Genomic DNA, 22,680 nt, shown 5'->3' with positions numbered 1-22,680 from the left:
CATGAAATTTTAATATTTTTAAAAAAATTAATATCGGGTAAATTGTAATGCCTCAGTAAATGACTTAATTTGTAGTACAAAAGTGGCATCTTAGTTATTTTGAATTTGAGGAATGAGCTTGGAAAATATTATTAATTGGATTGATGATTATTTTCTACATAATATATCTGTCATGAACTTATTTAAAAATCGAGTCAACTAGTTCAGTTCAAATCCTTATATGTACAGATTTTTTATAAATTAAGTTACTCAATTTAATTTAATTCAACCATGCAGTTTGGTTGCAGTTTAATTATTGACCAAATGCTTCAATCAATCAATCAAAGTTTAAATTAAGTAAATTTTTCAAACATTGAGAGAGTTATTAGTTTTTCTTTTTTTACTATAGACATTCCTCTACTTCTTGTAGGTTAAAGCATGACGTTATATGCAAAAAAAGAAAACAATTTAAGTAGTTTTTATGATTATTTATTGAGTTTTAAATTTACGGTAAATTAGATTAATAATAACTTTTTCTTTTGTAAATAAATATTTTATTTTCTTGCTTTTTAAAAAATTTAAAATATTAGCTTTTGAAATTGTCAAAATATTTGTTTTTCTTCAAATGATTGATTTAAAAATCTACTAGGAATACAATTGAAATTTAGAAAACATGTGTAAGTAAAATTTGGTAAAATACGTGGTCCAATAAAAAAAATGGATGTATGTAATTTAAAATTTGGATCATATATATCAATTTTTTATAACTTATTTTTACTTATATTATAAGACAAAATAAAATTTATAAGGACTAGTGAAAGATAGCTAGTAGATAATTTTAAGCTTAAATGCTTTTTTGTTCATTTATTTTGTCAAAAACAAACTTTTACTCTTCCTTTTTCTAAAATAAGTTTTTTGGTACTCTATTAACAAATTTTTGAAAGTTAATGACATGATATTTAAATTCTAGTTTTATTTGGATTAAATAATTGGCACATTATTATTTTGTAATTAATTTTATTATTTATATATTTATTTTAATACTTATTTTATTTAAATATTTAAATTTAATTTTAATTTTAATTTTAATTTTAATTTTATAATTATAATATCTAATTTATTAATAAAACAAAATTATTTTTAAATAATATTAAAAATATAATAAATTTCAATATTAAAAATAAAATAAATAAAATTTTAAATATGTCATATAAATATATTTATTTTAAATATTTTATCTATTTTAATATATAAATAAATTGATTTTTAATATTTTAATATATAAATAAAATAAATTACAACAATAATGAAATAAAAATATTTTAATAATTTACAAATGTCAACTAAATATTACATCATTAATAAAAATATCACATCATAAAAATTAGGGCAAAAAAAAATCTGTAATAGAGAAATAAAAAAAGACCGATTTTAAAGATAAAGAGAATAAAAATTTATTTTGAATAAGATAAGAGAATCAGAAATGCATTTATACCACTATTTTATTTATATCCAACTCATTAAATTTAATTTCAACTTTCAAGCTAGTATGTAAAATATTGTAGGTTAAATATTTTTTTAAAAAATCAGGTTGGTTTGGGTTTCCCTCTTTTTCCGTGGAAAAATCGTAAGCTTAATGAAAAGAGAAATAAAAGACTTATTTTTTAAAAAGCACTAGAGCAAGTCCGATAGCTGGTCGGACTCAATTATCAAGTCGCGATGATAGCCAGATTTGCGGTTGAGATCGCCGCTATAATCAAACATTTTTTCGATCAATGGCGTCGCAACCAACCCCTCCACCACACCGGGATAGCAGGATCGCCTGGGATTGCCTCGAGATTGACAACAGAGCCACACAGTTTTGTTGTACTTTTTTCAACGTGAAAGTTCAAAGTCGTGAGCCATACATATACAATATACATTGTTGGCCACTATTAAACCCAAATGACTCGGTATAGTTTTTTTCCAAAATAATCTGCTTCAAATATACATTAAAATTCAAAACATCTGCAACCAAGGAATGTATATAATAAGTAATTATATACCAGATACAGATTTTTCACAAAGTGTAATATTACAAATGACTTATACTTGTACACAAGAACAAATAAAAAACAGTTCATAATTATTGCATTGCCAATAACTTTAAGAACACTTATTATCTTCCTATTTTCAAAGGTATAGGCACAACAATATCATGTGATGATAAACATGATCTAATTCAAGACGATGCAGATTTGGAGGATGGGTTGAAGGAACCCGCTGACAGCATGTGAGGAACTCATGGAGTCCAGCTTGTTGACGACCGACACGGAGAAGGTCGAGATAATATTGGTAAAGAGAAACGATGTTGTTCATCGCGTCAACATCACCCTGTCCGCAAACATTATCACCGTTTCTCCATTGTGTCGTTCTTGCTAGGCTTCCAGTTGCTAACGAAGATATCGTGGGCAGAGGGTTGTGATTTTTTGATTGGTGTCATCCATCTCCACATTGCAGCTTGGAAAGCTAGGGTTGCATTCTGCTCTATGTATTCTGGATGGTCAAGTAGATTCACCTTCAAAGCCTCTCCTGCAGCTCCATAATTGTAGTTCCTATATTCATCGATGTTACCAAATACCAAAAAGTACAGTCATAAACCATGCTATCATTTCAAGACAATATTTTTCTCGATGCATATTCTACATTTCAAGTAAAACCAGTTCCATTACATAACCTAGAATTCTACATTTCAAGTAAAACACCTTGGACTTGTTGAAGTTTATTTTTTTGCCCAAAATTCTTCCATCACTTATATAACCCCTACTTGATCCAAGTTAGCCTCTACAACCAAGACCATATCACCCGCAAAGAAAATTTGGGATAACTTAGGATCTCCTGCTCTACCAAGGTATAAAGGTTACCAAGTGCCATTGATAATTTTATCCTTAATCTTGTGACTCAATCTTTTTAATGCGAGAATAAAAAGATAAGGTGATAAACGGTTTACTTGTCTTAGGCTTCTGGAAGAACTGGAGGAGGTTGTCTGATCTCCATTTCATTTGATACTCAGAGAGGTTGAAGAAATGCAATTGTGAACAAACTCTCGAATCAAATGAGAGAGATTTAGATGAATAAGAGTCTCAATGACGAAATTTCACTTAATTTGATAGACACACATCAATTTCAATGACATTTTTGCTATTATGCAAATATGCGAGACAAAAACGATTGACCAGTACAATTTCGAAAAATAAATTAGCGATTTCCTAAAAACTCTCACATCGATAATAATAAAAATAGTGTGGCAGCGACCGCGAGAATAATAATTTGAAATGAGTATAAGAGCCCATAAAAACAAGGGAAAGACAAATAAAAATAAAGGTGGACTTGAAGTAATTACTCTAAGGACAAATTATAAGGAAACAATTTCAATGCAATCATATGAAAACAAAAGGCCATACATATTTTTCTTATCTTAAAAATGTATACTTGTTTTCTAAAACAGTAATCAACCCCTAAATTTCTTGTGGCCATTCTCAAAAAGTAATCATGAATATTTCTTGCTACACCACATTCAATTATCAACAAATAAAGGAAATTGTCTTTAGATCGTTAACCGTGAGAAAGAGAAATAAATAGAGTGATATACTAAATGTAATATGTTGATGATATGATGGGAATAAAGAGATAAAGATAAAATAAAGTGTTGAATGAGCGTTGAAGAATATGAAATGTCATGTATCATTGTTGTAAAGAAAATTGTCTTTAGATCCTTAACCTCTTTCTTTTGCATATTACTTTATTCATACATATTTACAAAAATTCCATTACACCATACCATACTCATCATACAATTTCAAATTGGCTACTTAGGATATCTATCACAATATTAAACCTCTAATCAAAAGGATCAATACGTGGATCATGTTCGCTTGCCATGGCCATTCCAGTGCAAAGACATGTTGGACACATGACCTGCAATCAGAATTCAATATAAAAGTTGCAACATTATTCTCAATCACAACAACAATTATTATCATCATCATGGTAAGAATGTTAATGTCATCAAAGTGTGTCACAGTGCTTAAATATATTTAGCACATAACTAAAAACAATGAAGTCAATACTTCTAAATGACCAACCTTGCCAGATCCGGAGCAATTTGAACATCTCTCAGTTTTTGGTGGTGATAGAGGCTGATCTCCACCGTTGAAGGTGGATACCGGTTCAATGAGAACAAGTGCTCCTGTATTTGAACAGCGAGCGCATGCAAGATATCCTGACATGCCAAAAGTATAACAGGAATGTCAAGTTTCTTGCAGTTAGCTTCAACAGATGAAGTTTTAAAATCTACAAGTAATTCACAAAATGAAAACCATTATATGGATTATGGAAGCTAAGTTATAAGTAATAAAATGCAATGCATTACCACTGCATTCTACTCCCTCCGGATCAATTATAATAAAAAAAAAACATGTATTTTGTTGGCCTAAAATTTAAGCAAAAATCAACTAATCTATCATATTGTTCCCAAAATATCGTTGCATTAATTCCTTAATGTTGTGAGAGATGACCATAATAATTAGGGGTCTTTTTTTCCATGAAATCAAGAAAATCAAATGTACTTAACAACCCTTCTTAATAAATGTGAAAGTAAGTACTTTGCCGTATAATTGAGGCTGGAGAGATTATGCAACAATCCTCAGCAACATAGTTATGATAGAAAGTAAAGTGTTCCATTGTGAAAATTACATAGTGGATTATACATCACATAGAAATATCTTGAGAACTATTCAATACAGTGAAGAAAGAAGGATTATTGTGAGTACGGTTTGGGCCTTTGGGGTGATTCAAGAGCCTGTCAAAGCTTTTTTTATTATGTAATTTATATTATCCTATTCCAATCGTAATAGACAGTTTTTGCTTCGCCGCCTCCTCCTTAGCAGTTGAAAGAATTAAAAATTTACATTTAAGTGAAAAAAATAAAAGCAAAAATGCTTCAATTCCACCATTCACAAATTCGACACCTAAAATTAGGGATGACAATGAACCAAATCAACTCGAAAATAATTCGGGACTCGATTTGAAAATTAACCTGTTGAATTTGGTTCATGAACCAAATGAGTTGAGTCGAGTTGAACAAAGTTTGACTGAGCTCGACTCATATCCATCCTTACCTAAAACACAGATCTCAGAAGAGGGTTTGAAATCTTACCAGTACCAAGACAGTATTTACATCTTTTCTGTTCCTGTTGTTTTACATTGTTTATCTCAACAACCATTAATGCAGAGATTACCCCAACTGCTCCACCAGAGAATGATGCTACAATGGGATCAACCTGACTAAAATATCCAACATAATTTAGTTAACATAGGAAACAATAATTGGAATGACTGATATTCTCATTCCAAGAGTGATGAATTAAATTTTGAGACTACAGGACTATCGGGAAACCAACACTACCTCAACTGCATGGGAAGATGCATACTTTGAATAAAATCTGCATAAGATGTGCCCCCTACTCCAAGCTTAAGCTCTAACTGAGAATATGAGATGAATATGAGACATTCTTCTTTTCATTTATTACAGATCTCAAGCAGCAATGGAGTAGAATATGTAATGATGCACAATCACATTGAGGATAAAGTTTCATAAAATAGAAGTAAATATAATCAATTGCTTCCAAGATATTTAATCCAAAGAAAATTCCAAAGGCAAATACGCAAGCTTGGAAACATAAGCCTAAGTGCTCATAAATCTTACACTGGGAGCAAGAAGACCACCAAAAAGAATTATTCCCGCGATAAGAGAAAAACAAGTTGCATAATACTGCTTGAGGTTCGCTGAAGTCTGCAGATAATGCATGCAGTTGAAAGTAAATTATTTATGCTCATTAAGAACAATGGAAAAATCACTGACAAGTTATTTAATGCATTGGTGCTATAATTCAGAATTAACTACATGAAACTTACCAAAGGAGGCAAGAATGGAATGAATGATGGAAAGTTGGGAAGTTCATTCTCTTGCTCTTCTTTAAAAATTCCAAGTTCAGCATTTTTAATCCTTTGCTGTATTCTAAGCCTACGAACCTACAAAAAAAAAAGTATGCTGTTGATAAGAAAGTAGCATCCCAAAAAGTCAAATAAATGCTTTATGGTAATGTGATTTTTCAACAAGTTCTTTGTATTAAACTTGGAAAGACAATGAAGAAAAAAAAAGAGATCAACATAATCTTGATAAAGGACAAAATGATAGGCACAAAAACCATCTCAATTTTATGTATACTTAGACATAGCAACCATAAGTAATAAAAACATAACTATGAAACACTTTCTCCTGGATAATTTCAATTATTTCCTTTGCTACTCAATCACAACTTATGAGGTCTCTCCAATAGCAAAGAGCCACTAACAACAACAGATAGAGATTTTATATGGATTAAGTCAAGAAAATAAAAAGGACTAAGATACACCAAAATTACAATTTGTTAACTATTTCAACCAAAACCCTTGCTATTTATGTATCACATTCCCTCGTGGGTGTCCAAAAACTGATTTGCAAATGTTACAAATCTAATCTAATAACCCTGATCTGAAGTGAATCAAATATAGGAAGTCAGACAGTTTTTTTTTCTTTTCAAAATGTGCTGTGTAACTTTCAAGTCCAGAAGCTATTTTTTATCCAAAGAAGATCACGCGGGTCTCACACACTAAGCACACAATTGTTTGTGGAACACTATTACAAGTATAAAAGCAGTGAACTATGAATTAAGGGTGATTTTGGAAGAGTTTTTTTACATCATATTTGAGCTTATCATTTGACACAAACACTTGCGTAAATGTTTAAAAGAGCTTATGAATTTAACATATGAAAAATAACTTGCTACTTTTTTCAAAGCAGTATAACAATATTCTCTCTTTGATTATGATAAATCTTTATTCATTAGCAATTTAACACACCCTAATTCCAGAGAGCTAGTGATGTTATTTAGCGAGTAAATATCCAAGTTGGTCTTAAAATTACAGAACCATATCAACCTAGCATCTCTCACATTATCAATAATACAAAATGATCCCTAGAATTGCAAAAGATTAATCAGGTTCATCCTTCTATATCAGTTATCAAATGCATACACGATAGTACTCACTTAGTTTCAAATGCATTGCCATCATTACTAACTTAACCATTATAATCCTACAAAAATACCAACACCAACAGAAACAAATCTAATTAAAAATTTACAATTTCAGGGATCATTAGGTAGAATACTAGACTGATATAGTCCAACAAATTCAGACACGAAATTGAGTATTTACTTTTTACTGCGTGTCCCATATTATAAGACCATCTAACCCATTTCACATGGAGTAAAAAAAGTGGTTGTAACAGTAAATTTTTAAAAAAAGTATGTTATTTTTTTTTCTTATTTACTCTTATAATTATTGATATAGAAAAAGAAATTATGTTTTCTAATGCTAAACTAATAAGAGGTATTTTTGTAAAAAATCATTAACGCACGTTGAAGTTTGTAATGGGTATTATATTAAGAAACAAAGAAAAGGTGAAAAATGGTTTTATAATTAGGGACGAATGGCAATATTTAGTTGTGTGAAGCAGCAAGCATATCACCTCTTCCATATGTAAAAAGATCTTGTTCCTTCGACTACGAATATTATCCTGAATTTCTTGAAGTTCCATCTTCGCAAAATCTTGTACAGTTTCAGGGCCTTCTATGATGCAAAACCTAAATAAAGAAAAATAAAATTACCTCTAAAAAGGAACAAGTTGGTAGTTGAATTAAACGGCACAGTGTTAAGAAATGAGGTGTATTTCATAAAAGAGGGGATGTAGAAAGTAGAAAGTAGAAAGTAGAAAGAAGAATTAGAGTATACCCAGTAGCTGCGGTGGTATCAGAATCAGTAGAAGATGCAAAAGAAGAATCAGATTCAAGTGCCATGAAACGCCACCTCGTGTTGAAATTGAAACTGGTTTTGTTGTTTAGATTAATGAATTTTTTGTTATTTGTTCTGTAACGGGAATCGTAGAACTGAAGGCATTTTGTTGTGACCCCACCAATTATGCCCAAACACAGCATCCTTTTCTTCTTTCGACTCTCAACTTCAATTCAAAATTGAAAATTGAATTTGGATCGTAAATTGAGGTTGTTGGTTGTTGTTGGGAACTTGTTAAGAATGGAATTTGTAACGTGGACTATGCAAATTGGTGGGGTTTTCATCAAATAATAAAATAAAATAAAAATATTGGAAATGGTATTTTTAGTGGAGTGGAGACGGTCGATTGTCTTTAGATTCCATCGCTAAATCCAAAGTGTCACCATAAACAACTTAATGCAGTGGATAAAAGATATAATGAGAAATGTTATGGTTGGAGATCTAGATGGCTCACACATTTCTACCACTTTTTTTCTTTTAGAAAACACTTACTGGTAGTAGTATATTCGTAGTTGGTACGGGTGCATTGCATTTTAATTCTATTACTCTTTACCATTAAACATAGAGAACTAGTTTAAAATATTATGTTTTTATCTCTTTAAATATAATAATTTTTATTTTTAGTTTTTTTAAAAATTATTTTGTACTCTGATTATTTTAAATTTTTTACTATTAATTTTAATCTATATTTTTTTATATAAAAGTTGACGTCGTATATTCTAATTGATTTTGTTTATTAAAATATCATTAACTTAAAAATTTAACTACTTAAATTTTAATTTAAAAATTTAATATTTAATTTAAAGTTTTAGATAAATTAATAAAGATTCAAGATTAAATAGTTAAATTATTAAATTGATAATATTTTATAATTTTAAAAATGATATGTCATCAAAAAATGTCACTAATGTGCACTTTTTTGTAAAAAAATATGGACTCAAATTAATAACAAAAAGTTTGAAAAAATTTATTAGAGAGACTAAAAATAAAAATTGGATATTATTTAAACCAAATAAAATAAAATAAAATAAATTTATTTCAAAAACTTTAATATATATAAATTAGATAAATTTTAAATAATATTATTAAAAATATAATAAATTAAAATATTTACAATAAAATAAATAACATTTTAAATGTTTTATATAAATATTTAAAATTTCATATTATTAAAAATAAAATATACCTATTTTATGTTAACATTTTAAGATTTATACTTAAATTCAAATACTTTAATATATAAATAAAAGTAATAAAACAATTATCGTAAAAAATGGTAGGGATAAAACAAATCTAAATGATTTATTAGTAGGGGAGCAAAAAATAAAATTTAAAAAATAAGAGAACTATTATTATTTGGAACCTCACGTGCTGATTAATTATGATGAAATTTATCATCTTTTATAAGATATAAACAAAAATCATTTTTGACAAAATATAAAAACCAAAAGTGAATTTAAATCCAAAATTTAATTAAACATTGCTAAAACCATAAATTTTGTCAAAACATTATGTTGCTAGTTGATATTCTAAAACATTATGTTAAACTTTCAGTAAAATGTCAAAAATTTATTTGCCTCTGTGATGTCTAATGTGTAAGTTTTAGTTTTGACATGATTAAATTTCTCTTTATTTTTAGTACGAAACAATGTTTGGCATGTATAAGGCGGACCGGCCTTTAACTTTGTCAAGTCTATTTTGCAATTATTAGGACTAGAATCATCATCAGACATTTTATGCGTAACATGATTTACTTTTATTTTTATTTTTAAAGAATTTATTTTTATGATTCTTTCTATCTATTAAACATTCGCTACAAATTGTGCTAAATAGTTCTTTTTAAACTACTGGCCGACCATTTTGCTCATCTCTACTTTTAGGATTGGTTTGAAATACCTGATCTTCATTTGTCTAAATTTGGCCAAATAATCACCGATAGATTCATTGTATTTTGTTAATATTGAACAAATTTGAAAGTATTTTTAAGTCACCCATGAAGAATTGATCATGGAATTTTTCTCTCCAATTGATTCCAATTATATATGGACTTAGGCCTTATCATAGAGAATCTTGAAAAAATATTTTTTTTTTTAATAAACTAGGAAAAATATTCATCTTTAATCCTTCATCATGAATAAGTTCTCTTAACTCAGTCGAGTATCTAACAATGTGTTCTATTATAGATTCTCCATTTTCACCATAAAACACAGGAAGATTTATAATTTTAATTCTTCTTAAGATCTCAGTTTATCAAACCTAAGTTGAAAAATGTGATGTAAAGTATCTCTGATTTGCACACACACCATTTAGACAAAACCTATTAAGGGTTTTTTTAACGATTTGGTTCACATTTATTTGTGCTTGATTGAAAGAAATACTTTGCCTCAATCTATCCAACCTTAGATTCTACACATTGGCGTAATTTCTATATAAAATTTGCACTTGCCATACTACAACCTTGGTTGAGGGCCATATTCTCGTTATAACCCTACATAGCCTCCAATTCAATAAAAAGTTGTGGTGCTTGGATTATATATCTTTGCCCTTGATGGGCATTAACGTCTTATAGGGTTATCACCCTTAAAGTCTGGTTCAATCTTGCTATTTGTGTGGCCAATGCAACACATGCATTATTAGTATTTTGCATCAGTGGCGCTATAACTGCATCCATTTGTTGGGTCAACATATTCACCATAACATGATTATTGTCATCAATATGTTGTCTAACTCTTGCCAATGAATCTTGAGATAATCATATAGCATTGGATTGTCCTCATATTGTCATATGGATACTAGAGAATAATTTCATTATTATCCTGTATCAACGAAGTTGCGACAATTGTGCTTGTTACATTCATCCAAATATTATTAGCACCAAATGCTGACTAACCATAAGAAAGACCTGTAACAGGATTCACATCATTTGTAGGCATACCAAAAAAATGGTCTTGCTAGTGAACGTAAAATTCAGAAATTAAATGGGATAAGATAAAGAGGAAAATACACTATTCTATATTGATTTGTCTACTTCATCCTCACAAGTAGGGTACATCTAGTCCTCATTCAAAGAATACAAGTTTCTTCTTTTATATCAAATAGAATTTTTTCAATACTCGTCGACAATTGTTACAATACTTGTACATCGATCCCTTATTCCCTAAACGTTTAGAACCAAATTTCTTGAAGCACCGTGCAAGACACAATTTGAGCCACTATATTCAATAAAACACTCCTTCAATTGTTACAAGATAGTACCTTGAGAAAATATCATTCTAAAACCCACAGAAAATTCCTATCCAGTCCTTCAATGTAACACCAATCGTTACCCCTTTGATATCCCATGTGTAGAATAATCGTCCCAACAAGATATACCATTTATCTTGATGTTTTTCACTTAATTATCCACTCATAAACAAGACTTGAATTAGAAAAAAGTGTTTAATATAGTTTATGATCTTGAGTGCATGAAACTTTAGGAATAGGTGAAAGTATTCTTACTAAGAATGAAGGTTAGGATGAGAATTTAAATAGACATGAGATATTTTGCCAAAGTCTAATGCATCTTGATGGAAATAACCACTTTGTAACTTTAAAAAACTATCATAAACTAACGTTATAGGTCATGTGAATCAGGTTACAGGGGCTATGAATCAATTCACACGAGTCTTTAAAGGTGTGTGAGTCAATTTATAAAACCTCATGAAATTGTATGAGTTGATTCACATCATGTGTAAGTAGATTCACAAAGTTTGGAATATCAACAATGAGTTATCGACCTTTGTAAATCGATTTACAAACATGTGAGTTGGTTTACAAAGTTACAATACTCATGAATGATTTTTAATGCATTTAAAAGTGTGTCAACATGATCCTATTTTGCAACTAAAATTATGTGTGATAAAATATGATTTTCATGTAACTTTTTTTGATTCAAATGCATTTGTGAATGTTGAGAAATGAGCATCAACAAAGGTATATGTTGGTGTAGCCATATGGCCAATCTATTTTACATGGATTTTTATTCGTATCATGAACTTAAATCACATATATAATTTTAGATATATGTACAAGACATCATTTATCAAGTTATTACCCGTATAATATAATAAAGTCCTTAGAATATATAATTTGTTTAATAGAATATCAAGTGCGACTTCATTATGAGATCTTATTGAGCATTAGAACACTATTTTGTAAGTATTCGTATCAAAATATTATTGTTAATTAGGACAACAATAATACATCGAGACTATTATGTGAGTAGACTGATGACCACATTTTATGGGTCATGAATATGATATATCAAGTCGTCACTAAAAGGAAATCATGAATAAACGTACACATAAAACGCAACAAAATTTAAAATTTTCCCTTTGATGGATTCGTTCAAATGGAAATGAATCAAGGATCATGTAATTACCTCTTATCGCCCATAACCTTTGCAGATAAATGTTAAAGAGAACCACAAATTGTTGCTCAAACGACAATGTCTCTATGTAGTCCACAGGAACAGAGCAACACATGTTTGCAGTGCTAGCTGATGGACAAAACTGATGAAAGGGAAAACATTATGTGTTTTAGTGTTGCTAGGGTTCTGGTTGTTCAGAAAACATGCCGTGTAATTCTGCATAAGAGTGATAAACTCATAATTTATAGGATTTTAAGAGTGTATATACCATTTATTTGATCTTATTTTATAATTTTGATTCTCACTTATCCTTGTTTATTCATCATTTTTGGCAAAACTAATTTTGATAAAAAAATAATACAAATTTATGTAAGTACGAAATATGAACCGCTTATAAACTCAAATAATATGATATAAATAATACTATATGTATATATATTTTATATATTATATTATTAGTAGTAGTAGGTGACTAGAGGTGGAAATATGGTAGACCGACTGATAGGAGCCTACGGCTTAGCCTTCGTCAGACTCTTTTTTAAAAAGACAAGGCCAAGACTTAAATAAATAAAAATCTATTTAGTTGAAAATATCAGACTACATGGCACATAATAAATCTTTTAGGTCTATCTGACCGACCTATTTAAATAAATATAAATAATATTTTTTTACTACTATATTTCTTATATTAAATTTTGATTTTTTTTGTTAGATATTCAATTTTTTTTTTTTTGTAATTTATGCATATTAATCTTCTTTAGTTTTTTTACGCATATTCTTCACAATGTTATATTAAATATCAAAATAAAATTTAATTTCATTGACATATTAATTTATTAATTTATTTAAAGATATGTTTGATTATTTATTCAAAAATGTAAAAAAGAAATAGGCTTTTAAGTAGGCTAACATGTCATACCAAACTTCTATCAAGGCCAGCCTCAGACCTAAAAAGTATGTCTACGACGGACCACAAACTAGACTTAGGCGTTGAATTTTTTATTTATTTATTTTTTTTTTTATAAATCTTACTCAAGTGCTACAAAGTCAAGTTCGACTAAGCCTATTCTCATCCCTATAGGTGAAACATGATCGAATAATGGGCCGAGATTTGAATGACAAAATGTAAAATAAAAAAATAGGTTATAAGTTTCTTATGAGACAAGGATAAATATACACATCACGAGATAAATATTCTTATGGAGTTGTAGTAAAGTGCCGCATAGAGAAAAAAGAGTAGTGCCGCATTGATAAATATGACACAATTACAAGAAAAAAAGAGTAGTGCCACACAGAGAATAGAAGATAAATATTCTTATGGGGTTGTAGAAAAGTGTCTCAAATTTTAAAATATTTTTTTTACGGGTTTATATTCTTTTAAATTTGATAAACACTATTATCCTTGTTTTGATTTTTTTATTTATTTATAATAATGAGTAACTAAACTCTTTTCTAGGTCTTTAGTAGATCTTGTAATTGAGATATCTTTTACTATGTCTTAGTTTTTTATTTTAGTTTTATTTTGATTACTCTTTATTGTTCAATTAAATTTTCCTATTACTCTAATTACGTGTTAGGATTGATCATTCTCTGCATGTTTTTAATCAATTAGTTGTTAGTGGTTGTAGATTAAAAGGATAATTGACGCTATAAATTATTATATGATCAAACTTTATTTTAGTCTTCTAATCATTCAACCTTTTTATCCTCTATGTTTTTCTTAAATTTAAACTCTTTGCATACCAAACAAGAGGTTAATTTCAATGTTTAAAAACCTGGACCGAAGGTCGAACCAGTGAGATTTCTAGGTCATGGTTCAATTGGTTGAACCACGATCGAACCGTTCAATAAATAAATAATAAAATATATATGAAATATATTAAAATATCCAAAATTTCATAACTTGTAAAGTAAAAATCTATAAAGTTTATAACAAAATACTCAATATCTATAACAAATACATTAAATTTCAAAACAAATACTTATCTTCATAATATAAATTCAAATATCAAATTTCATATTGATCAACCGATCAATCACGGGAGCCTTGCAGATTTAATGGAATAAAGTTTTGAGTTAAATAAAAGTTTTTTTGTTAAAGTTAAACTTAAAAATATTATTTTTATTTTCTTTTAATTTAAAAAACTTATTTTATTTGCATAAATAAAAAATCTGGGTGTTTTAAAAAATCGAGCGGTTTTTCAAAACTGGGCTCGGTTAGTGACCCACTTGTCTAACCCAGTTCAATCCGGTTTTTTTTTTTATTTTTCTCTGGTTTTTACTAACTAACGGTTTTTTTATGTTGACCCAACAAACATAGTTTTTAAAATATTGGTTAATTTAAGAAAAATAATATTAATCACAAATAATCAAACAAGTTAATAATTTTAGTAAAAAGATCGGTAATTGAATCAAAAGAAAGGAGTATGAATATAACTAGAATCAGAGCTAATCAAAGTTACGAGTGAAATCGTGATCCTAAACTTATCTCCGTTGATTTACAACTTTTCATCTTTATTCTTGTTCGTTGTTACTTGATATTTGCTTGTTAATTACACAATCAATTCAATCATTATTATTAGTCTAACTAATAAATAATCTTAATTAGTTTGGTACTTGCTAATTAATCTTTATAGATATGATAATCTTTATACTACTGCGATAGAGTACACTTGCTCTAAATGTGTTTTTAACTCAACAAATGATTTTATTTATAGAGCCACTTATACTGACCTAGTGCACTATAGCTTACGGGTTTTCGTGTTTCATTAACTCATGTTGGTGCATCATAAAGCCGTACCATCAAATTAAATAAGTCTACTTATTTATTTTACTCTATCATTTATTTGTTCTCGTGTGTGAAAGATGAGAGATGAAGTTCCAAAACGAGGTCAAATATGACGTTCCAAAACGCAAGTTAGGTTGTTGAATCACTGAAAACAAATATGTAAAACTCGAGATATGATCGTAGGTTACTGAACACGAAAATTGATAGAATTTGAGTATTAGGGTTTGATGTAAAGAAAACTCAAAATTATTATTCAGCAAACGAACCAAGAACAAAATGACGCTACATTCTAGGGATTGATAAGCCAAAAAGAACACTACAAGGATTAACAACCTTGATAAGTTCAAAGTGAATTCTTTCAAGAACTCTAGAGGGCAAAGTCTCACAAAAATAATATTCAAAATCTACCTCCAATGAGGTTACAAATGCTTATTTATACTAAGTTTATCTCTAAACCTAAATGAGTCATAAGTGACACCGTTCTCTAGGCCCATATTGGACTTACATCTTATTTTTTCTAAAATAAATTAATGTAAGGAAGTAAAGTATCTTCACTTACACATAACATAAACTAAATCAATAATAAAACTATTACAATTCCAAATCAAAGCAAACTAAAAATTAATACAAACCAAATTAAAATAAATAAAGTTCATATTAATTTATTAAAATATGGATTATCTTCATGCTCTTGAGGTCCTTATCAGTATGCAACATGAATTTTTTTTAAACATTTCGCTACTAGCCTTGCCTTACAGGTATTTGTCTTACCATTCATGTTAGTCTTCTTGAATACCCACTTGCACCTTATGGATTTTATCCCTTTAACTGCATCAACCAAGGTCCATACTTGGTTAGTGTCCATAGATTTCATTTCGGATCCCATGGCTTCAAGCCATTTTTCATATTATGGGTCAATCATGGCTTCTTGGTAGGTTGTTGGCTCATCTTGATTCATGAGTAACATATCAAGCTCCACCATTGCTTATTTCATTTAGATTCTCTGGCCATGGTTTTATTTTATCATAGAGCTCAAACTCATTACTTAGAGTTGACGGATCCCATCTTGATTAACCATGAATTATACAAGTCTTTAATCGTACCCAATATCCTTTCAATCTAGCACTCTAAGGTATTAGGTAATAGGAATTAAAATACAATAAATAACTTGTTAATTACTATGATAATCACAAGTCAAAGAAAATTCATTATATATCTTCCTGAGAATTTTCTATTGATAAATTAAGAAAATATTAACCATTAGAAAATCTCAATTGAGTCAGTTCAATAATCATATCAACATATACATCATTTATATATGTAATTTAATAAATGATATATATTAATATTTATTCAATAAAGATCATAACATATATATTGATATTTTCATATTATTTATGTTCTACTCACAATATTCCTACAATATATCAAGAACATTTTATATTAAAATAATAAAAGACTTGTTTTTCATTATCATAATCTCTATCATAATAACATGTCTCTAATTTTAATCAAGGACATATTAAATTAACTATTTAACTAAATACTAAATAGTAAATACAATAACATAATTTAATATTTTGTTAACCTAAAATTTGGTTACATAATTGTGGATCTTGCACATATGTTATTATTCCTAATAGAATTCTCTTAAAATCTTGCAACGGTTCAAAGAGATTTAAACTAACAAGCACGCGGTAACCTTCACCCCCAAAACACCTTCACCAAAAAATATGTGAAATGTAAGGAAAATGATTGTGAGACTTTTTTTTTTCTTAGATGTGAGACTTGATTTTTATATACGAAAATAAATTATCTCCATGTTTAAAGTTTCGGGGTACATAAAATTATTCGGGTTCATGTTACATGATCATATTTATACTTCCAAATAGAGGACCGACACTAGGTAACTTATCACTTGAGTGTCCATATATTTATACTATTACTATCATTCGATAAAGTAATTATTAACACACCAACACAATCACATTTACTTCCAAATTTACATTTATTGAATATTCGATTGAACGATTATAAATTAATTAATAAAGTATTCAAATCAAGTGAAATGTTACAAACAATCTTCAATCAGTACAAAAATAATAATAATATAATATGTATGTCTGTTTTGTACCCATATTTAAATAATTAATGGTCGTTTACACGCACCATCTAATGCATGATTACACTTAATTAGTGTTAATTATAAAATGTGGCATAAAAATCATTGTTTTCCATAGCCCCAAATATCCATCTCACCTCGCAAAGAAAGTTGGTTGATTTGATGATTATTTGCATCTTCAAACCTACTTCCCCCTAATTTTGTTGAATCTTCATTCACCAATCTATCAAGCATACCCCATTCATTCATTCCATCACCACCACTCCTTGGTGGTTCACATGATCCAACTTCAATGCCAGATTCTGAAACTTGGTATCTCAATCCATCACTCCCACTTTCACAGTCTCTAGGATTTGTCATCAGTTGTTTGACTGTGATTGGTTGTTCTGAATGTAAAGATGATGATGCATATGAGTAGTCAAAATTAACCTCTAGAGGTTTTTGGGCATGAAGAAGAGATTGGGATTGAAAAAGTGATGAGTATTGAGAGTTTTGTTGCAAGTGTTGATAGTGAAGACTAAGTTCAGGTTTTTCATGCTCAAACCCAGCTGAGTGATTTTGCTGTTGTTGGTGATGTAGTAAGTACTGGTTTTCTCTATGCATGAAGGAACGAGGATTGGTTCCTGAGGAAATGTTAATGTTCATCTGTTGTTGTTCTTGGTGATTGTGTGTAGATACACCTTCACTCCCAATCTTGAATAAGTTCTTCTTCTTGAACACCCTGCACACCACCCATCCTTCTTCCTACAAATACATTTAGTTGGTATATGATCATCATAACATGTATATAAATAGATGATGGTTTAATTAAAACTTTGTTAGATTTCTATTAGAGATAGCTACATTCGTACAATCAGGCATCGATGATCCTTAAACAAAAATGGCATGTGTCAAGCAAAATTATCTAGAAAACACATGCATAGTTAACTTTTTTTTAGAACTCTTTTGTAAATATTAAAAGGTTAAATAACATATGTGATCCCTTAATTTAATTTTAATTAACGTTTTAGATGTTTATTTATTTTTTTTATTTGGTCTTTTATTAATTTTAAGTGACAATTTAATTTTTTATGTTTTAAAATGTCAACAATATTATTTTTTTTTTTACAAAAATAATCAAAATTTTCAAACAAAACTCATAAAATTAATTAACATCTTCAATATAATGCAAATTTCATCGAATGCATAACTCAAATATTCAAATAAACTCATATTTTCATCTCCAACAACATCAAATTCATCAAATAAAAAATAAAAATATGAGTTTATTTAAAGATTTAAGTTATGAATTTGATGAAATTTGCATTATATTGAAGATGATAATTAATTTTATGGGTTTTGTTTGAAAATTTTGATGATTTTTTGTATAAAAAAAAAAGGATAATGTTGTTGACATTTTAAAACATAAAAGATCAAATTATCACTTAAAATTAAAATAAATGATCAAATCGAGAAGAAAAAAAAAGACTAAGACGATAACTGAAATTAAATTAAGCAACCGCGGGTGCTATTTAAATGTATTAAAATTTATTGATTCAACATTTCAATGTTTTTATATTACTTTAACAATCATTCATATAAAAAATTACAAAAATTAGAAATGAGTAGTTATAAGATTTTATATTCAATATTTTACGTGTATTTAAAAAAAATATATGATACCATGAATTGAACTTACTAACTTACTAAGTCAACGAATATTTGTGTTATATGTATATAAATAATAATGCAGATGGAGAAAGAAAGGCATACATTGGTAGGATCATTGGCATCTTCAAGGCGATATTCATGCATAATCCAATCAGTCTTTTGTCCATGAGGTGCTCTGCCTTTGTAGAACACAAGTGTCTTTCTCATTCCAATCTTCTTGTATGTATTCCTAATGCATTTATCTCTTCCTGTGGCTTTCCAAAACCCTGCATTTGTTGCTCTATTAGTCCTTGAACCTGTAGGGTACTTTCTGTCTTTGTGACTGAAGAAGTACCACTCGTTTTGTGGAGTTGACCCAATCTTACATTTTTCTGTGTATCATCAAAATTCTAACCAATAAGCAAACACTACAAATGAACAAAACAATAACATGATGCAATATTTTTATTTTTGAGTATTGAGCATAATGTAAGAATTTCTCTGAAAGAATACTCTCTATTTTAAGAATAATATGCATGCAATATATATGACTATATGATTTCCTATGGTTGTGTACTAATTAATTAAAAAAAAAAATACATCTTTTAATTTAGTTCAGTTTTTGCTTCAAGTCTTGTAAGTTTTTTTTTCCTCGACTTTTTCTTTCAAGTTTGCATGAATTGTTTAAGTTATATTAAATTATGCACGACATCTTTTAAATTTGATAATTTTTTCGAATTACTTTAATAAAATGATAAGATTTAATTAACACATTGTAATGAGTTGTCTGTCCAAAATATTTTGCGTATGTAGAAAACTATTGACATTTTTCACGTGGATAGACTTCTTTTATTACAAAGTTTTTAAAGCTATACATATTTTTAAATTGTTACAGAAAAAATCAAGAAATACCTTAATAAAGTTTTATGAATGTTTTCTAAATGATTAACATGAAGAATATATTGTTGCAACATTTAGTATGATCATAATCAATTAATTTTGAAATTATACGATCTAACATAAAAAATCTCGCAATCTAATTTAATATTTGTGTTCGTTAATTGATATATTTCTATTTTTTATTTGGGGTTCAAAATATGGCTCCTCTTAAAAAAGAGACGTCGTTACTTTTGTTGATTATTTTCTCTTACAACACTTATCGAATTTGTGCACCTGTTAACAAATATATTCTTCAATATGTTAATTAATGATATTATATTCCACTAAAATACTTGCAGTGCAATTTGGATGTCTTTATTTTAACTAAAACAAGATTTTGGTCCTTCTTTTTGAAAATTTAGGATTAACTAGTCCATCTGTTTTATAAGTTTGAAGAATTTATTCACGGTTTAATTTGGAGTTTAATTTGGGATTTAATTTTTATGATGTATAGTATTCATTAATAATATAAAATTACATTTAATAATGTGACATTGTTTTTAGATGAATAGGCAGTTTACATTTAAACAATGAATCTGAACAAAATTGTAACAAAATTTTTAGTCTATTATTTGTGGTCCAAATCAACAATTTTCCATTATCAAATACAATTCAACATCATTAATAAAAATGTCACGTTCAGAGAAATAAATTCCAAACAAAATTGTAAATAAAATTTACGAAACTTGTAAAAATAATAACTAATATATTGAATTTAGAAATACTGGAACTAAAATCACGTTTTAGTTAAAATTGGAAATCAAAAGTTCATCCAAGCCTTAAAATTGGAAATCAAAAGTATTTTGTGTGCGGTTATTTGGTGATTGTGATTAGTAGTTAGTACACAATAGAATTATCATTGAAGGTCGTGTGAAAGTTATTGCTCAAATAAAATTAATTTATTGGAGTTGATTGTTGGCAAAAACGAATAATAATTAATAATCATCTTAAATTCTCATACTAGTTAGAAGATCGTACCATGTGTTTATCTTATATGAATTTGAAGTACTCATTCATTCTACTATGTTTAATTAATATATTTTGATTAGAAAAAAAAATCTTAAATTTTTTAGATGAGAAATAAATTTTAACAAAAATCTGAAAAACCGACAGTTAATTAAAAGGAAATTAATATTTTTGTTTTACAGAAAAAAGTAAGTGAATGTTAGTAACAAAGATATTGTAAATCCTAAGAATTATTCAAAATTCTACTATTAATTAGTTTTTTTTTATAATATTTAAAAAGTTTGCAAAAAATAACTAAAGATCAAAATTATAAAATAATAATTTTTTTAAGAGATTAAAGCAAAATTTTTATAGAAACTAAAAATCTATTTATACATATAAGAAAATTGGTACTTTACCTTGCAAGTCCCAAGGTTCCATCTTGTTCAAGTCCACCTCTCTTATAACATCCATATCAAATTTCTGAAAGGAAACCTTCTTCTTCAAGTAGTAATGAAGTAACTCTTCATCAGTTGGATGAAATCTAAATCCTGGTGGCACACCACCATTATTAGAAGAACCCATCTATATAATCTCCAATTTCAAAACCTCAATCTCTTAATTAATTAAGAACAATTAGTTGCACCACCCATATAGATATATTTATGATATTCTCTCTCTTTTTTTCTTTGAACTTTGAATATAGCAATAATTAAGTTTTTGTACGTGAGGTTGGAAGCATAGAGCTTATATACCTTCATGGTTGTCAACGCCACCATTCCAAACTCTTGGAAAGGGTTGACGGCCGGTGACTACGCCGACGGGAATGGTTAAAGCTAGCTATCGTAAAAAGCAAGTTTACTGAATCAATGTGACTAGTAGTATCATTCTTATTTTTTATTCTTATCTTTTTATTATTTTATGCTTTTTATTCATGTTCTTAAAATTATTTCATTGGGTTCCCCACAAAGATCATAGGGAGCGTAAGGTGCACTCACTAATCCACGTCCAAAGAGGAAAATTATTCATATAGGAGTGTTGACATAATTTGTTACAGTTTTTTTATTTACATTTCAACATAATTTGTTTTCCCACGGGTGATCACATATATTATATTATACAATCTTTATATTTATATGTATATCCCTAATTTTTATATACACGATTAACATCTCATTTTCTCTCTATTTCTCTCATCTTATCACATAATCCCCTCAATTTCTTTCTCACTTAAGGTGTTGAATGGGTATTTGGGTGTATACCAAATATTTTTCTATACTTTATAACTATAACGTTATTTAGAAATGATACAATATAGGCTTAATTGCAACCTTAGTCATTCTATTTTTACTGATTCACGAAATCGGTCCCTCTATTTTAAAAGTCGTTAATTTTGGTTCCTCCAGATTTTTTTAACTAAAAAATAATGACGTGAGATATTTTAAATAACGTGACATATGATACAATAATGTAAATGATTAACACCCATGAAATTGGAATACAATGCAATAAAAACTTAGCTTTCAACTTCAAAATTTTTTTTTCTTCATATTTTTAATTTAATTAATGACATATGATTAATTAATGCATCTAGATGATTCTATATCAGTAAAATTATATGTCACATCATTAAAAATATGTTAATTCCGTATTTTTTAGTTTAGAAATCTGAGGGACGAACCAATATAGCAATTAAGCCTGCAATATATAAATATAAGGCAAACATAAATCTTTAGTTATAGAAACAATAATTATTTTTTAAATATATTGTCAACTTTATCTATTATTTATCCGAACAAGACCAAGATGGATGATCGACTTGTAGAACTCAAACAAATATTCGAACCCGATGGTGGGGTAGTACCTACCAACACTCTGGCGCTCAAGTAAGTAGTCGTTTCAGAAGAATGACATGTATTTTGAATGATAAAAGTG

At 28.3% G+C, this 22,680-nt stretch overlaps 2 protein-coding genes across 2 annotated transcripts; both read right to left on the bottom strand.

Moving 5' to 3' along the window:
* Window positions 1-3,678: 3,678 nt before the first annotated feature.
* LOC101505582 (protein ORANGE, chloroplastic) lies at window positions 3,679-8,230 on the bottom strand. The gene is made up of 8 exons (XM_004506303.3): window positions 7,855-8,230; window positions 7,592-7,706; window positions 5,935-6,051; window positions 5,726-5,812; window positions 5,426-5,502; window positions 5,177-5,304; window positions 4,104-4,240; window positions 3,679-3,936 (listed from the first exon to the last, which is right to left on the bottom strand). Exons 1-8 carry the CDS (start codon window positions 8,055-8,057, stop codon window positions 3,859-3,861), a joined length of 942 nt encoding a protein of 313 aa, XP_004506360.1. The 5' UTR covers window positions 8,058-8,230; the 3' UTR covers window positions 3,679-3,858.
* Window positions 8,231-16,994: 8,764 nt separating this feature from the next.
* On the bottom strand, window positions 16,995-21,446 carry NAC56 (NAC domain-containing protein). Its single transcript, XM_004506304.4, has 3 exons — window positions 21,165-21,446; window positions 18,985-19,253; window positions 16,995-17,976 (listed from the first exon to the last, which is right to left on the bottom strand). Exons 1-3 carry the CDS (start codon window positions 21,328-21,330, stop codon window positions 17,335-17,337), a joined length of 1,077 nt encoding a protein of 358 aa, XP_004506361.1. The 5' UTR covers window positions 21,331-21,446; the 3' UTR covers window positions 16,995-17,334.
* Between the last annotated feature and the right edge of the window lie 1,234 nt (window positions 21,447-22,680).

This window comes from Cicer arietinum, chromosome 6, assembly GCF_000331145.2.
Source record: "Cicer arietinum cultivar CDC Frontier isolate Library 1 chromosome 6, Cicar.CDCFrontier_v2.0, whole genome shotgun sequence".
Classification (NCBI taxonomy): domain Eukaryota; kingdom Viridiplantae; phylum Streptophyta; class Magnoliopsida; order Fabales; family Fabaceae; genus Cicer; species Cicer arietinum.
The sequence above is the reverse complement of the archived record's forward strand: the minus strand, read 5'-3'. Positions and strand labels throughout refer to the sequence as shown.

Coding starts and splice junctions, on each gene's coding strand:
- LOC101505582 (XM_004506303.3), bottom strand. CDS start 8,057: ATGCTGTGTTTGGGCATAATTGGTGGGGTCACAACAAAATGCCTTCAG. Junction 7,707..7,854: donor GATACCACCGCAGCTACTGG/GTATACTCTAAT, acceptor TTCTTTATTTAG/GTTTTGCATCATAGAAGGCC. Junction 3,937..4,103: donor ATTGCTCCGGATCTGGCAAG/GTTGGTCATTTA, acceptor TTCTGATTGCAG/GTCATGTGTCCAACATGTCT.
- NAC56 (XM_004506304.4), bottom strand. CDS start 21,330: ATGGGTTCTTCTAATAATGGTGGTGTGCCACCAGGATTTAGATTTCAT. Junction 19,254..21,164: donor GGAACCTTGGGACTTGCAAG/GTAAAGTACCAA, acceptor GATGATACACAG/AAAAATGTAAGATTGGGTCA. Junction 17,977..18,984: donor ATGCCAATGATCCTACCAAT/GTATGCCTTTCT, acceptor ATGTATTTGTAG/GAAGAAGGATGGGTGGTGTG.